This window comes from Diadema antillarum, unplaced genomic scaffold (genome assembly GCF_040938485.1).
Source record: "Diadema antillarum isolate AM-2024a unplaced genomic scaffold, OU_Dant_1.0 scf00000227, whole genome shotgun sequence".
Lineage (NCBI taxonomy): Eukaryota > Metazoa > Echinodermata > Echinoidea > Diadematoida > Diadematidae > Diadema > Diadema antillarum.
In genome coordinates, this window is record NW_027271116.1 from 394737 (window position 1) to 413455 (window position 18719).

At 37.7% G+C, this 18719-nt stretch overlaps 1 protein-coding gene across 1 annotated transcript in view; it reads left to right on the forward strand.

Moving 5' to 3' along the window:
- The window catches only part of LOC139724770 (uncharacterized), a 94222-nt gene that overhangs the window by 63639 nt on the left and 11864 nt on the right, over positions 1-18719 (forward strand). The window contains exon 6 of the mRNA XM_071635888.1: positions 7503-8606. Coding sequence (XP_071491989.1) covers positions 7503-8606 — 1104 coding nt within the window. The remainder of the gene's footprint in view (positions 1-7502; positions 8607-18719) is intronic.

Sequence of the window (18719 nt, forward strand, 5' to 3'; positions counted from 1 at the left end):
TATGATTGAGATAATTATGCGTCAGATGTGAAGTATACCATCGGCTGCATGTTTGTAAATGCTGCCTGCAGATGGGAAGGATGGCAAATGACCTGTATGCTATACTGAACACACCATGTCCTATTGTGTTAAACCTTAGACAGGTAATGTTAATTTGTTTTCTCGATAATTTGACGTCAGACTTTCTTCAGAAAATATTTTCAACATTTATCAGTCCCAAATTGCCAGCTAATTCTTGAGTATCATCGATGAAACGTGAAACTATGTGCGCAAAAATATAGTCGTTAGATTCCAAGTAACGTATGTTTCACGTTAATGTAACGTAAGTTACAAAGACAATACTACTACATGTGCAGCAAATTTTGGAACATTTTCTTTTTGGTTTTTGTATATGTTCTTACACTAATTTCTCTTCAACTTTAAGTGAACGAATATTATGACACGATGTCGCAATATCATGGCGATACAATTCTCAAAAATAACATTTAAAATAGTTGTAAAACTGCAAGACTTTATAACATGTCCTCATGTAAACTCTTCAGTAGAACAGTAATCCGTAACTGTTGATATTTTGAAGACAATTGGCTTCATACTTATGAATTTATGGCATTGAAATGATAAGAGTTGGGAACATGCTGTTTCGTGCCTTAACGGATGAAAATATTGTCATGATGCACGTGTGATATAAAACGAGTGGTGGGTAACATAGGTTTCACTTTAATTTTATCATAATGAAAGTTTTCGTATGCTTGATGTCTTGTGACTTGTTATCTTCATATTGATGTCTTGTATCTTGTTATCTTCATGCTGTTGAAAGATATGTTTCGAATCCATAACTTTGCAGACTCATCAGCTGTCGCAACAGTTACTCTATGCAGGAACAGTTTGAAAATAGCAGTTGCAATAAAATAGTATTCACAAAATTTTTAACACTTGTATGAAACAAGAAACGGCAGAAACGAGATGATTACTCTGTTAAAGTGCTTCATAATGAACAATAACGCCGTATTGCTTGTATTTAAAATGTCTGAACTCGGTAAACAAGAGATAGGGAAAGAAGGAACGGAGAAATGTTCTTTGTTAACTAAATAAATGACCACTTTACTAAGTTGACTATGGCAAAATGAGGTCCATGAAATAACGTCAAATTACACTGTTTCATTAGCACAATACTGGGTAGGATGAATGAAATTGTCATTAGTAAAATGATGTACTCGATTTTCCTTGTTATGTATGCATAAAACAGTATAATCCACAAGGATAACAAGAATAACAAATCTTGCATTAATAATTCTTGCCGTATCTTGAAATTGTCTCCAGGAAAAATGTTTTGAATCTTTAAAAAGAAAAGTGAAAGGACAAGTTGCGATACATGCACAACAAAGGTACAGATAATGATTATAGGCATGTAGGCCCGCAAGTAGCATTTTTATGGGGTGGGGAAATGGGGTCAGGAGTTAGAAAAAGTCGACCACTTCCAGTTTTAATCTCCTGACGGGCAAAAAAATAAAAAGCTCCCATGCCTTTGGGGTTTTTTTTTTTTTTTGGTCTTTTTTTTTTGGTTTCATTTCTTTTGCCGGGTTTCATCGACTGACAAGCAAGAAAAAAAAATGAAAGAAAAGAAAACTGAAGAAATATTGAAAAAAAAGGCTTCAGCTCAATTCGATGCTGCCAATACAAGCCCAGTTTCATGTTTGTTTGTTTTTTTAATTTCAAACGGGGGAGGGTGAGTCCGCGATTCAGTTTTATTCTTTTTATTTCCTTTTGTTTATATTTTGACTGCTGGCAAAGGGGCAGGGGACCCTGAACCCCCTCCCCTTTAATTACCCTAATAAAAGATATGTGACTTTGCTTCTTTTCTTTGTTAACTATGAGACGGGCATAAGTTTTTTTTTTTAATCTTTGCTTAGATATATGCTTTTTCGCCATTCTGATTACAGCTGACACGTTCCCTTTATATGGGGTTTTAATCCTAGCACTGCTCTTCCCCATTGCAACTTGGCATATTAACTTCAACGAGAAGGAAGAACAAAAAATGTTAATGTCTTAAACATGTAGCTTACTGAAACATTTATTACTATAATTACTTTTATCATTATCATTATTATTATCATGTAGGCCTGATCTATGATGGTAACAGTAATAGTTGAAATTACATTTCTCTAATGCACTGTATTTTTGTTGCCTTTTCTTCATTCAAAATGTGTTTTTCTTCACTTTGAGATCATCAACGACATTACGACAGAAATCATAAGTTTATTTTCTCCGTTAAAAATAGCCAGGGAGTAAGTCACCATATTGGTTTATGATAACCAAAGATAAATATAATTGAAAAGACGTATTTCCCTACAGAATTCCTTCAACAATAGTTCTAGAACAATTAAATGTTATTTTTATCCACGCACATTCTCTAAAATATCCTTTTTCAATGACATGAATTGATGAAACTTACGTTACCAAAACTAGAAACTTACGTTACTACATTAATGCAGGGACCTGGTCCACTAGTTTTGAAGTAGAGATCTGTGTAATCTCTAATTTTATTAGCTATTCATTGAATTTTCTTAAAACAATGTTAAATTTATTGCTTATACCTGAAATATGACATCATTAAAGCCAAGTTGAACATCAACGCCCACCAAACGATTTTTTAAAAGATACTATGATTATGTCCCCTTTTACTGCATCCTCCAAACAAACAAGAACATACAGCTGTAAATGAAGTTGATATGTTTTGACGTAGAAATTCATCAACATCATAACTGCAACAATTAAATTGTCTCAGATTAAATGGGCTTTTCTGTAGATTGTCTGTTATTAACATGGCAACATCTTGAAACTTACATTACCAAAATTTAAAACATACGTTACTTAATAAATTGAGTGATTTATTTCAAAAGAATATTTTGTTGAGGCGGCCATATTGGGAATTCAAAATGGCGGCCATTCGATGTTTGTCAGACACTTCAATTCAACCTGTTATCAAATTCGATATATGTCAAAATGCTCTTGTGTACCAAACTTTGGTGCCACAGGTCATTCAGAACTGAAGATAGCGATCTTTAAATGTTTTGTGATGGCGGCCATATTGAAATTCAAAATGGCGGCCGACCCCGTGGTCAGATCTCTTGGATCCGGCAATATTTGAAATCAGCGCCCCAAAATACCCACATATACAAAATTTCATACTTTCCGCCTGATGTGAGCATCTCGACCAAATTTTGTTATAAGTACATATCTGCCCCACTATTACCTTGATTAAAGCTAATGAACATTCTATGTTTGATGTTGTTGGTTGCATGTGTGGGTGTGTGTGCATGTTTTAAATGTCGTGTTGCATGTTGATTATCTGAAAAATGTGCACGCAATTCAGGTATTTCAAACTGATCGCAATAGTTGTTTATTTACTTGTGCCCGAACAGCACCAAGGAAAGTTAATGCTCATTAGCACTAGGATTGCCATGGCAATATTTTTTTTAATAATTTTTTTGCCGGTTTAAAAATCTGACTCGTCATCAAAGGCCTGTCACATTTGCCTATCCTGTCTTACCTTCACCACGTTGTTTCACGTCCATCCAGCTAAGCGTTTTGTCCACATTCGCCTGTAATGGAGCTGCTGTGAACATGGTGTAAATGCAGCATAGAGTGTATCATCTTGCTTTTTTTAAACAGATGTCTTTCTCTTCGCATGTTGCATTTCGTGCGAGTGTTAGTGTGACAATTGTGAAATGCAATACAAATTAGAGCTCTGTTTTTGGTGTAAGCATACACTGCAAAACCTCTTTTTTAATGTCATATTATCATTTCCATGTACATTAAATTCGTAGTCATTTGAAATGTCTTGTGCATATTTGTATATTGTAATTTGTCAGTTCTACCCTGAAGTGTTTATGATGTGAGTGATGATAATGTAAAATGTGTTTTTATGCCTCCGCCACGAAGTGTCGCCAGAGGCATTATTTTTTTCGGGTTGTCTGTCCTTCCGTCCGTAATGAATTTTGTGGACAGCGTAACTAAAAAAATGTTTTAAGGTATCCTAATGAGACTTGGTATGTATATGCATGAGTGGACGAAGTTGTGCCTATCAGCTTTTTTTTTTGGGGGGGGGGGGAGGGACATGTTCAAGGTCAAAGGGGCAAAAGGTCAAGGTCAAATGCTCAAAATTTCACTATTTCCCCTATATTTACACGTATGCAATGCCTGGATTTTTTTTTCTTGAAACTTGGTGTATACATGTAATACAAAATAAAGATTCTGCAGAGAGTTTCAAGTCATGAGGTCAAAGGTCAGAGGTCAAGTGAAAATGTTAAAATTTCACTTTTTACTCCATATTTTAGAAATGGTTGAAGCTACATGTATCTTCATAGAATATATGCATGTACGGACTAGCAGTGAGTATCCCAGAATGTGGAGTCATGGGTCAAAGGTCATGGGTCAAAGGTCACGGTCAACTCCTCATAATTTCACTTTTTCCCTCATATTTAAATGCAATACTTGCCAGATTTTCCTTCAAACTTATCATGTATAACCCGGAATATTCTCTTGAAAGTTTCTTGCCCTAAAGTCAGAGGTCGAGTGAAAGGGCGAAATGTCATTTCTTGGTCCATATCTCGAAAGTGACTTAAGGTATCATCATGAAACTTAGTACATATATCTATGCATGTTCTACCTGACAGTGATTCTCTTGGGAATTTTAGGGTCGAAGGGTCAAAGTTCCAGGGTCAAAAGTCAAGTTAAAATGCAATTATTTTACTATTTGATGGTGAAATTCACTTTTCTCCACACCTTGGAAATTTAATCAATGCATAGACTTATTTACAAAGGGTCAAAGTGAGGTAAAAATCCTCAAATTCCCATTCATCCAATTAAACCTAGTTCAAGGAAAGTGAACATTCAACACATTTGTGACCAACTTGTCAATTTAATATTTTGCCAGTTATTTGAAACTCATCACACATTGTCAAGACATTGACCTATTAGGAGAACCATGCATTAGGGCGGAGGCATACTAGTCGCCATAGCAACATTTCTAGTTTAATGTTTTGCAGAAGAGGTGCTGAGCATGATGTTAGAAATATATTGTACATAAAAAACCAAGCAAACATATGTATACATACAAGCAGCTCGCTTTTTAAAGGACAAGTTCACCTTCATAAACATAAGGATTGAGAGAATGCAACAATATTAGTCGAACACATCAGTGAAAGTTAGAGGAAAATTGGACAATCGATGCAAAAGTTATGAATTTTCAAAACTTTTGTGTTGGAACCGCTGGGTGAGGAGACTACTACAGCTTGTGAGTCATATGCGTACAACAGTATAAAGAAAATGTAAAAGAAAATTCAACATATTTTCACTTTTTTCGCATAATAAAAGAGCACTTGACTTGCCTCTTTCTAAAGGCAAGGGGAATAATATTACCCATAACATTTGTCGGTAACGAGTAAGGGGAATGTGTACTTTTTTCAAAAGATGGAATTTTGTGAAATTCTCTTTATATTTTCCTTATATTGTTGTACGCATGTGACATCTAAGTTATTCATACACTGCAGTAGTCTTCTCATCCAGCGGTTACTGCACAAAAACTTCAAAAATTCATAACTTTTGAACGGATAGCCTGATTTTCCTCAAACTTTCAATGATGTGTTCTACTAATATTGCTACATTTTCTCAATCCTTATGTTTATGAGGGTGAACTTGTCCTTTAAGGCAGATCATCTAACCTTGTAAATATCCGCGTGGGCTATCACCATGCAGTGGTTCTCGTGAATAATGAAAGAAATAAAAAAAAGGGAAAAAAACACACACAAACCCCTACACTGAGATAGTCTCACACACTAAGATCCAACATTTCAAGACTCTTGAAGCAAAATATTAACTGGAACAACAACAAAAATTGTGATAATATGAAAGTAGTAAACACTGGGAATGCATGCTTGTGATGCTTCTCAAAGTATTTCCATCAGCAAAGATTACACCACGCACGCAATTTGTTTTGTTTTGTGTTTTTACTTCAAACTCATTGCTGGTTTTTAACCAAATTCGGTATGAATTATCTTTTGGAAAAGAGGGTACAGCTGATCAAATAGGGCACCTGTTAGGGACCGGGGGAGGGAAAGGGAGGGGGAGGGGAGGGGTTGAGATGTAGCCAATGGGAATAGGAGTAGATTCCTTTTTGTTTTTTACAATGTAGAACTTCATATGTGGGAAGGGATACTTTCCCCCTTGGTGCATCAGGGGTTTTGTTCAGGAAGGCAGATGCATGGGTACATGTGTGGGTGAGGGCCAAGCCCCCGGGGTCACATGTTGAGCATATTTGTGTGTGTGTGTATGTGTGTGCGTCTGTGTATGATCAAAATGTTCAATTTGCTACTTCTTTGTCATTTATGAGCCAATTTTGATTCTGTTTGCTTTATATGATAGCACTACATGGGAGCTTTGAAACTTGTACACAGAATTTCAGTTGTGACCTTTGACCTTGACCTATATTGTACATTTTGCTACAAAATGCTACTCCTTCGCCATTTCTAACCCGATTTCGATTCCGTTTGCTTTATGTTATGGCACAAGGTGAGAGCTTCAAAACTTCTACACAGAATTTTGACCTTTGACCTTGACCTATATTGTACATTGGCTACAAAATGCTACTCCTTCGCCATTTCTAACCCGATTTCGATTCCGTTTGCTTTATGTGATGGCACTAGGTGAGGGCTTCAAAACTTCTACACAGAATTTTGACCTTTGACTTCTTTGACCTTTGACCTTGATTTTTTACCTATATTGTACATTTTGCTACAAAATGCTACTTCCGGCGGGGACATACATTATATTACGCACCGCGTAATTTCTACTTTTCCTTGTATAATTTTGTGTTTATGTCTATTAAACTATCTGTCTATCTGTCCATCTTTAGTGATTTTAATACTGAAACTTAAATTATTTTGCAAACAAAGGCCCAACTGCTATCGAGCTTGAAAGATGAAGAATGGCCAGAGTCTAAGGTCAATCAACCTTGTAACCTGGGAAAGCCATTTGCAACCATCATGTACAATCAGCTAGGAATGTCTGGTGATGATACAATGTAGCGAAAAGGTCTGAAATAAGGATTGTTTTACCTAGCAGCAAATTTTTAAAAAATTAAAATTGCATGAGACAGAATTTTACAACACTCTAATCAGCAGCTGTTAGAGCAATTTAGGTGAATTAATAATATTAATGTCGGTGAATTTACCTGGTCAAGGAGGAAGGCATCAAAGGTATGGTTGACGTTATACACAACATGCAACTCACACATTTTAGAAATACATTGTACCACCACACGCCCTGTTAGTGGCCCTAAAATAAACATGAGAATGGTACCCAGCCTGTGGGGAAAATGCTGCAGGGTTGGTAAACTGGCAGTTTTAGTTGTATTGGTTCAGAAAAGACGAAGAATGGGGCCTGGGCTGCATTGACATCAAATTTTTGTGATGCATTGTGTTTTCCTTTGTTCTCTATTGCAGAAGACAAAGAGGATGTTGGGTAATGTCAGTTCAGCTAAGGAGACGTCTGGCCGTGATTGTGAATCAGAAAGCTTGTCTGATTCTTCGGACTCTGATGATGGACAGCTGGGGAGGTCAAAATCAAGAAATGAGACTTGTGACTCACATGGAGAGATTATGCAGGGACTGGAGAGAGAGTCAACTAATCTTAGTTGTGGTAAACAGGTTTCATCCCAGAAAAAGACAGCACATTTGACTGGGGCATCAAAAGCGAGAGCAAAGAAGGGTGGGAAGGAGAAGGTCCACTATTGCACATTTTGTAATAGGGGATATACAAACATGTATGAGCACTTGTTTGCTGAGCACAGTGATGAAGCAGAGGTTCGTAGTATTATGGCGCTGCCAAGACTTAGCCTAGAGCGGAGAAGGTGCATTGGAAAATTGACAAATTTGGGAGACTATAAGCATAACTCTCGGGTGCTAGGAGGGTCAGCACAAGGCCCGTTGGTGGTCAAACAAAGGGCAAGACGTGGGACAACAGGTACTGTAAACATGAACTCCTATAGTTTCTGCTCAGTTTGCAAAGGCCTATACAAGAAGCGAGCATTGTTCAGGCATGAAGTGAAGTGTGGAATGGTGGCCAAAAAGCGAAAAGATCTGATGCCAGAGAAAGGATCAGTTTCAAGAAAACTGGGGGCAGTGTTTGCGGGAATGCAAAGTGATAGGTTAACACTGATCGCTAGAACTGATCCTTTGATCCTTAAACTTGGAGAGTATTATGTAAACTCAGAAGGCGAAGCGGACATTGACGAAAATTCTGTTGCACAAAAAATGACAGAAGCATCTCGTCTACTTTCCCAGGCATGTTCACTAGATCCATCGATCAAAACAGCAAGGGATCTAATCAATCCTGAAAACTTTGATGTAGTCATCAGTGCAATATATGAATGCTGCTCTTTCAATGAAGCCTCTGGAACATTTGGAGCACCATCTCTCGCTATCAAAATGGGTCATTACCTGACCAGAATTGCTGACATACTGGATGCTGAAGGGTTAAAGGCAGGCATAGTGAACAAACATGCTGAAGGTTTCCGGCGGCTGATGACTCTTGAATGGGGTCCCAGAGTATCGTCACATGCACTCCGTCAGGCTTCAAACGAAAAGTTGATGAATCCATGTCAACTGTCTCTCGCGAGAGACATAATGAAACTGAACACACATGTTGGAGAGCAGGAAAAATGTGTGAAATCAAGAATCATGCATGAGGGAATCAATGAGAACTCATTTGCAGACCTTGCAAAATGTGCACTGACGCAAGTGGTCTTGTATAATCGACAAAATCCAGGCGAAATGCAGTTTCTGAAAGTGCACACATACAAGACAAAAACAGTTCATGGGGAAAGTGGAAAGCGTGAAGCGCTCAACTCCTTGCCACTTTCTGAACAAGTTGCTATGGATCGATTGTCATTGATCAACACACATGGAAAACGAGATCAGGGTGCTTCAGTTCTTCTTACCCAAAACATGAAAGACTCTCTAGACATTCTCACAAATGAGACCAACAGGCAAAAGGCCGGTGTCAGTTTTGATAACCCATACGTGTTTGCTCGATCTCATTTTGATGCTGAAGGTCCGCATCACTCGCATGACTGTCTGCAATCTTTTGCAAAGGAATGCAAAACAGAAAGCCCACTGTCCCTTACAGCAGCTGACCTACAAAACCAAATTGCCACTATGAGTCAACTGATACATCTAAATGAAGATGAACTTGGTCAGCTAGCAGAGCACTTCGGGCATAGCACGTCTGTCCATGAGCAATATTATCGCCTCCCCAGTGATGCCCTTGTCCTGGCAAAAGTGTGCAACCTTCTGAATATCTTTGAACATGGCAGGATTCAGCTCACAGACAGAACTTTAGATGACATTCATATCAGCGAGAACACAAAGGTTTTCCCAGGTCGACCAAGCCATAGTTTTCATTTGAAAAATAGTCAAGCAGTGTCGAGAGTTGTGTTACCAGACAAAAGTTGCCAGTCTGCAACAAATGATGAAACACATCAGGGTGACAGTGCAGTACAAGGCAAAGTTGGCAGTATCATAGTGATCAAGCCAGGACAAAAGAGAGTCAACTCTTTCCAAGAAACCTCTACCTCTCGAAGTAAAAGGAAGTATAAGCCATGGTCAAAGCAAGAAATATCAGCAGTCGACACTTCTCAGGAAACCTCTTCCCATCGAAGTAAAAGGAAGTATGGGCCATGGTCAAAGCAAGAAATATCAGCAATAATGGCTGATGTTGCACTAAAAAAGAGCCTGGCCTTAAATAGAGCCCCATCTGTGTGGGAATGCGAAAAGGCTATACTCAACTCCCCTGTGCTAGGCAAAAATAGGACGTCTAAGCAACTTTATAACAAAATGCAGTCTTTGCTAAGAGCAAAACAAAAAAAGGCTGCACGTCTGTAGAGTTTCTGCCTGTACCAATGTTAATGTGACAGGTAAGGGTAGGACAGGGTTGATTACATTGTCGTTCAGCGAGAGCCCATGTCAATATGCATTTCTCCCATACATGTTCTCGTCATGAGTAAATGTTAACACTTATCCATTAGGTCTCTGACTTTTTGACAAGTCTAAATGTGGCCCTGGTAGGAACATGATTAATAGACAACTCCTGATATAAGCTTTCATCCTCCAAAATTTGACAGTGTCACAGAAATGTTGAAAAACTTGAAAGTGCTTCTTTTGTTCGTGCTTTATGTAATTTGAGGAGGCATCTCGCTTTTACACCTGTAGACCAATCTTCTGATAAACTTTTTATGCCTCATAGCGATTGTCAATAGACCAATATCTTTCAGAGGTTCAATAGTGGTTATCAGTTATTAAGTTCAATTTTGTTTTAAATTGTCTGGTGTCTAAGTTTGATGCTTCACTAAAGCTACATGCATCTGGGTGATGTAGCTAATGATGTAAAATTGAGGCCTTTGAAGGGTGCATTTCTGCTGTAGTTTGATAAAGATGAAGAAATGATAGCCCATGATTTTGTGATTGTCAGAAACAGTGCCTTTGAAAATGTTGAAATTAATGTCTGTTTTATGACAAATAATGGATCTGTAAAGACAAGTTTGTCCCATGTTTGTTTGCGCTACGAAAACGTTACCTGTACTTTTCATACCACTTTGAAATCATGGTCTCTGATTTCTTTCTTCTTTTTTTTTAGCTTGTATTGAAATGTGAAGTGTTATTTGGATGAGATTCCAGAAACCACTGCTATGTAAATTTATTCACTATAAAGTAAGAATTTTACCACAATCAGTATAAACTGTGTGGAGCCACAACTATTAGGAGACATTTCTCTTTTGCCATACAGCAGCTTCAGTGTACCAAAAAGTTTGGCACAGCCAATGTTGAAACATTTTCTTTTTGTGGGCATACGTATGAGAAATAGCTGAAGGGAACACCATATAGATTCGAAGTTCTCTTTTTTTAAGCATCGGAGCAATTTAACCTGACTGAATGATTGGAAATTGCATTCTTCAGTGCATTGTGGAAGAAGTCATGTTTTATGTTTTAATCTTATATTTTATGTCCAGACGGTATGACTAAGACTAAAACAGAAGTTTGGCACAATAATGTAATCAGGCGAAGTAAGTGTGGAATTACAAGTAAGTAAGAGGGTGATAACTGTTTTATTATGCCTCCGCCACAAAGTGGTGCCAGAGGCATTGTTTCGGATTGTCCATCTGTACCTACGTACGTCCGTCCGTATTCGTTTACGCGATAACTTGAGTAATATTGACTGGGATTTTACCAAACTTGGTCCAAGTATAAAGTATGATGGGACAATTACTTGATTAGATTTTGGGTGAAATCGGCATAAGGTTAAAGGTCAAGGTCAAATCATAAAATTGTATCTGTTTACGCGATAACTCAAGACTGGATCAAGCAAATTTCACCAATTTTTGTCCGAGGATGTTGTATGGTGGGACAATTACTTGATTGATTTTGGGGTGAAATATGACAAAGGTCAAAGGTCAAGGTCAAATCCTGAATTTTATATGTTTATGTGATAACTCAAAACTGGATGAAGCAGCTTTCACCAAACTTGGTCCAAGAATGATGTATGATGGGGCAATTAGTTGAGTAGATTTAGATGACATTGGTAAGAGGTCAAAGGTCAAAAGTTCAAGGTCAAATGCTAAAAATGTTGCTATTTCCCCCATATCCATGCAATACCCAAAGTTGTTTTCTTGAAACTTAGTGTAGACATGTACTACTGCATAAAGATTCTCTAGAGAGAGTTTCATGTCATAAGGTCAAAGGTTAGGTGAAAATGTTACAATTTCACTTTTCTCGCAAATGTTTCAATGTATCTTCATGGAACTTGGTACATACACATGTACTGACTGGCAGGAATTATCTAAGGAATCTAGGGGTCATGGGTCAATAGTCACGGGTCAAAGGTCAAGGTCAACACTTCAAAATTTTACTCTTTCCCTCATTTACTAGTATATGCAATGCTTGCATTATTATTTTTACAACTTTATATACATTTATTACCTAATGGAGATTCTAGTGGAGATTTCCTGCCAGAAGTTCAAAGGTCAAAGGTTAAAGGTCAAGGCCAGGTTTAAATGCAAAAATAAAAAGAATCTATTTTATACTGTAATTAAACTCTTTCTTCATACCTTGAAAATTACTCAATGCATAGACTTATAAAAGGGTCAGTCAGAAGTCAAGTAAAAATCCTCAATTACCCAAATACATATACCTGCACTCTTTAATAGACAATTATAGCAACCCTAGTTCACGGAAAGTGAACATTCAAGATATTTCTGACAAACCTGCAATTCCAATGTTTTGCCAGATATGCGAAACTCATCACACATTGTGAATACATTGCACTGTACACCTATTGTGAGAATCATGCATCATGGCAGAGGCATCAGTCGCCATAGCAACATTTCTAGTTACTAGTAGATTATGATGTTTACAATGTACATCGCTTCCTTTATTCTACTGTTATCATTGAACCTATTCCTTATTGATCAACTTGTCCAGACGCATTTGTTAAAAAAGAATTACACTGTATCAACAATTTAGAAGTGTTCATTGGTATATAATAGCTGGATGCTGAAAGCATTAGTAGGATCATTTATTCAAATTCTATGTGTATCTATCATTTCAGCACAGGCATACCTTGATACCCTTCTCCAAATGCGGGTGTAGATTGTACATCATCTTCTTCTAAAAAAGAACACCTAGGCCTAATGGATTTTCACCGAACTTGGCCAGTAGCATTCCTAGTGGGACAGGATCTCAATGTATACGAATGGGCCCAAATCTCATAAATTAAGGAATATTCTATGATATTCCAAACTGCATAGTCCAACTTTTTAAGTACAGTGAACTTGGCAGGTATTTTTACCAATGTGATGGAATGTGCAAATGGACACCATGCCCCAAGCTCTCAAAGCTGCCCCCCTCCCCCGCCACTGTTCTCAGGTACAAGTCTACAAGAATACATGGAAGAGGAACTTGCAGTACTTAGGTGAGCACCAGACCCTCGAGACTCTTGCTAAAATTCATAACAATATCCTTCATGAAGTATTTCACAAATAATTCATTCTGAATTGTTCCATTCATATTTTACAACACTAGAAATGCTCAAAATAATCACACGCAATTTAAACAGATTTCAAAAACTCAATCCTCGATATTTTAAAAAGGCCTCATTCTTTGGAATACCCTTTTTTCATCAATCAATAGAAGTAAGAATTTAAGTCAATTTAAAAGTCTTATTAGAAATTGTATGGTGGACGAAATATACCTGAAACTGTATAAGTATGCATTGTTTTTGCCTCTGCGTCTTTCTTCAAACTTTGTTTTATCTCTTGTTTTTGTCAGATTAGTGCTCAGTGGAGATGTAATGATTGTTTATAGGGGATCATTTCCGACAAGCCTCTTGTGTTGTTTTTTATACCCCCGCCAAACGAAGTTTGAAGGGGGTATATAGGAATCAGCGGACGGTCGGGCGGTCGGTCCGTTGCAAATCTTGCGTCGCGAACTACTTCCTCAGTTTTCAACCGATTCCCATAAAACTTGGCACAGATGTGTGCCTTGGGTTGTAGATGTGCAAGACATATTTTTTGACAGTACCCAAAAGTACATTGCCATGGTAACGGCATATTATGGGCAAAAATGGGTACAAATCTTGCGTCGCGAACTCCTCCCACAGTTTTTGATCAATTTTATGAAATTAGGTACAGATGTTCATCTGAATATGTTAGTGTGCAAGACACATATTTCCCCAGTGGCAAAAAGTGCGTTGCCATGGTAACGGCATGTTATTGGTAAAATATAGGGCAAAATGCTTCATGGCAAAACTGCTTCATCAGTGTTCTTCCAATTCTCATGGAATTCATATTGAATGTTTGTCTTAGGATATAGGTCAGCATGACACATTTCTTGACAGTGACAAAAAGTATGTTGCCATGGTAACAGCTCACATATTATGAGCCAAAATGATGGACAATTTTGTGTTGCAAACTACTTCCTCAGTTTTTGCCCAATTTTCATGAAACTTGGTACAGATGTGTGCCTTTGGTTGTAGATGTGCAAGACGCATTTTTTGACAGTACCCGAAAGTACGTTGCCATGGTAACGGCATATTAATGGCAGAAGATCAAGGAAAGATCTTGCGGATTTAACTACTTCCTCAGTTTTTTGACCGAAGCTTATGAAATGTGGCACACACCTTGATCTTGGTGGGAAGATGTGGAAGACATATTTTTCGGACGTGTCGGAAGCTGCGTTGCCATGGTAATGGCATATAAATGGCAGAAGATCAAGGAAAGATCTTGCGGATTGAACTACTTCCTCTGTATTCGACTGAAGCTCATGAAATGTGGCACACACATTGGTCTTGGTGGGAAGACATATTTTTTGGACGTGTCGGAAGCTGCGTTGCCATGGTAACGGCATGTTAATGGCGGAAGATCAAGGAAAGATCTTGTGGATTGAACTACTTCCTCAGTTTTTGACAAAAGCTTATGAAATGTGGCACACACAATAGTCTTGGTGGGAAGATGTGCAAGACATATTTTTCAGACGTGTCGGAAGCTGCATTGCCATGGTAACGGCATTTAAATGGCAGAAGATCAAGGAAAGATCATTCCTTGGGTAAGACTGTCGTCACGGGGCAGGGGTATTAATCACCTTAAGTGATATTTCTAGTTTCTTATGATCTCTCCTATCAAAATCTATAAATTGTAGCAAGTCAATTTTTTTGTAAGCGTTATGTTTTGAAATGGAAATAAATGAATAAATGACATGAATGAATAGTGGCAGACAGTTTTGCAACACTTTCTGCAACACCTCATTGATATTATAAGTTAGTACAGTGAAACCAAGGTCGGTCTGTGGGACTGCTGAATAACATGCTATAGCCGAACTCGTTATTAGGGGTTTCACTGTATGATTGTTCTATGAAATTATGGCAAAAAATGTTTGAAACAGTTTTCATGTTGCATCTTTGTATGGAGTGAATTGCGTAGATGAGGAAGGTAGTCCTGAAATAGATACATAATCACTCAGTTGGAGTTTGTGATCAGAATTTCTTTTGTCAGTACTGTATATGACTTTAACAATCAAGTTTGTTCTTTTGTATTATTATTACCTCCTCGAAGGCAAGAGGTTATGTTTTCATCGCTGTTGATTTGTTTGTCTGTTTCCAAAACAACTCAAAAAATTATGAACTCATTTGGATGAAACTTGCAGGAAAAGTTGATAATGACACAAGGTTAAGATGATTAACTTTAGATAGTGATTCGGGGTTTGCTTTGGATTTTTGATGGATTTTTTCTTTTGGCAAGGTCAATGATTTTAGCAGTTGATCAGACCACATGTATTTGAGGTTTGCCTTTGCAGCTCGTACTAAGCATGCCAAGTACATGCTCTGCTCGGATGAGGCATTGTGGAGGAGTACAGGGAAGCTGCTAACGTAAACAAAAGTTTCTGTATATTGGGAATTTGGTTGATTTTCAGCTTGCATGTGTGGGTGGAAATGAGCTGTTTGATGGAGGTCTGTCCACTTTGAGTGCTTTTCTAGTTAAGAACTTAATTTCACCTCAAATCTGTAACTAAAGCAGAAGAAACATTTGCTTAGATGAAGTAACTTAAAAAAGTGTCCTCTCAGCCAGTTCATGTGACATGTGCTTTGTAATTTCCTTTATTTGTGATTCCTAATTCCATAAACCATTGTTCATGGTTTGATAGTAAGCTCAAGCTGCACTTATCTGTTTGATATATTACTCTGAGTTTATTAATACCACCACTCCCTCACCCCTCCACCCACAACGAAGTTGGTGAGCCATAGTTATAATACATGTACTAATGTTAGTATTGTCCATGTGCATGTGTATGTTTGCAAAGTTTCCAAAGACATTATACCTCAAGAGTGTCCCAATTACCATAATCCAGTCATGTATATAGGATGGTTTGATATCTTTTCTTTTTTTTTTGTATCCATGAAAAAAAAGTCTATGACAACAATATCATCACATAGTATTTCATGTGTCTGAATAATGTTTTTGTTGTACAGTACCAATAGTACATGTATTAGGCAAGAGCTCTAAAATTTACAGGTTTTGTACTGTATTTGTGTTCAATGTAGTCCAAAAAGTAATAATACTGCTTGAATAGTGTCCAATTTTACTCCCATCTCAGGGGCGGATCCAGAAATTCTGTAAATGGGGGGGGGGGGGGCGCAACTAATATTTCTGGTGTCACTTCCGGGTTTCTTTTCATTTTTTTCCTTTTATTTCTTTTGTTTTTAACAATGATTAAAGGGGGCGTGCGCCTCTGGATCCGCCACTGCATCTAATTACCATAGTGGAAACTTATCAATGAGATATAGTAGCCTGTCTTAAGAGGTTGAGAATTTCCAGATTCCAGATTCCACATTGATAATTTATTGTTGTCCATAATGCCTTGATTGAAAATTATTTCATGTCTTTTTTTTTTTTGGTATTTTCTGTCGAAGTACCTTCTGCCATTTCCATGTATGCATTGTTCAGCCATCTGTAAAGTTTTCAAGTTTTGCTATTTGTGTTATAAATATGACCTGAAAGTAGACTGATTTTGCCTCTCCTTTTTGAGAGACAGTATAACTGCTGTTCAGACATACAATGACATAAGAATCGGTACCTCAACAGAATAAAATGTGCAACATAAAATTATCCTGGCCATTGCTCTGTTTGTTTGTTTGTTTGTTTGTTTATTTGTTTGTTTGTTTGTTTGTTTGTTTGTTTGTTTTTATGATGATGTATGGGTTTATATAGAATAAGAATTTTATTTGCTGTGTTTGGATGATCAGGAGACCCCTTTGGTCTCGTGTGTGCACACATATTCTGTTTTATCAAAAAACAGTCCAATTTATTATTTTAATGTGTGACATGAGTAAGAGGTAGTGCACACACTGTGATAATTTTATTCAGATGACTTTGTATGTTTTAAGAGCAGAGGTCTGTACATTGATTATTAGATGCCGTTATCCTTTTTTTCTTCGTTTTTTTTTTCTGGGGGATATAAAATTGTGATACAGAGTGTAACGTTGAGATACAATGGTGAACAATGTATATTTTGTGTGTATGTGTGTGTGTGTGTGTGTGTTTCTTGAAATTTACTAATGAATACATGTATTACCCAATAAAAGATTGGGTTTGGGAAAGTTTTTAGCCAAAAGGTCAAAGGTCAAGCAAAAACGGTAAATTTCACTTCTTCATATCTCGGAAGTGGCTCAAGGTGTCATCGTGAAACTTAGTTCATATCAATGCATTTACTGCAATACAGGTCAAGGGTCAATTAGGCCAGGTTGATACACTAAAATTCTACTATTTAATGCTAAAATAACACTTTTCTCTATACCTTGGCTTGGATGTGAAGGAATGAAATCCCTGGCATGCACATTTTGAGGACCTTCTTTGCTCTTCCTGCATGGCAAAACCTAAATGTTGTACAAGGAAAGCCGAACACGTTGTAAAAACAGCTTGTATGAGAGTAAGGGCGTGTATGTGTGTGAATGATATACAGTGTATATGAATACCCGCACAATGTACTGTGTGTCTTTATGTTTGTGTGTCCCCATTTTAGAATTAATCACATATCGGCAAATTTTGGGTATTTCAATATTTTTCCCATAGGTCCAAAGATGTTTACTAATAAATGTTCAGTGAAGTCAAAATCAATCACAAAATTGCACCATGGTTCATTTCGTAAAAATGACCCGAATGTCTGACCTGGCAATGTGACACAATAAAAATGAAATAAGGATAGGTGCTAATACTGCTGTCAAGTCTCATAAGCATATTTATGATAGGAGAGGGGTCTTTGCAAAGAGGTTACTATATAGAGTAAGCACTCGCCATTCAGTGCGTACAGGTGAAAACGGGGCCAATTGAACAGCGGCGCGCGCGCACAAAAGAGGTCGACTACCAGAAGCCTGAACCCGGAAGTGCCTATAGTAATACACGTAAAGTACAGCTTCGAAGATGGTAGGAAAAATCATTCTAATTTTAAGGAAAATCAATATTTGTCCATATGCCTCCGGATTTTATAAGAGAGATACATTTTCAAGACAGTATACGTGTTTTGATGAAAAAAAGACTTGCTCTAATGTGTCAAATATGTGCCTTAACATGAAGCCAAAATTGCCAAACAGGCATTCATGCATTCATACTACCAATAAAGATTGCAGAAAGGTACAGTGTATACTCTTAGGTATGGGAGTACTGATTTCACATAATATATGTCACTTAGAAACATCAGACACACATACAACAAACACTCCCACACACACCCACACACCCACAACAAACACACACTCACAACAAACACACACATACGCACATGCACACATGTACATACCAAACCACATAAATGTTGTCCCCGCCGAACGAGTTCGAGCAGGGGACTATGAAACGGGCTCCGTACGTGTATGTGTCCCAAGCCCCTGGGAGGCGGGGGTGCTGGGGGTGCTGCAGCACCCCTGACTTTTTGGAGCAGGGGGGCGTAGCACCCCTGTGAAAAATAAAAGTTGGGGGTGCTTCTGCACCCCCATCTTTTTACAGGGAAAACTGCTTGTTTTTTGATAGAAAATTGTTCAAATGTCCCACCCAAAGTGTGCATCAGATTGCTGAATTTCACTACTGAAAATGCGAAATCTCCATAGCGTGGGAGGGTTATCCC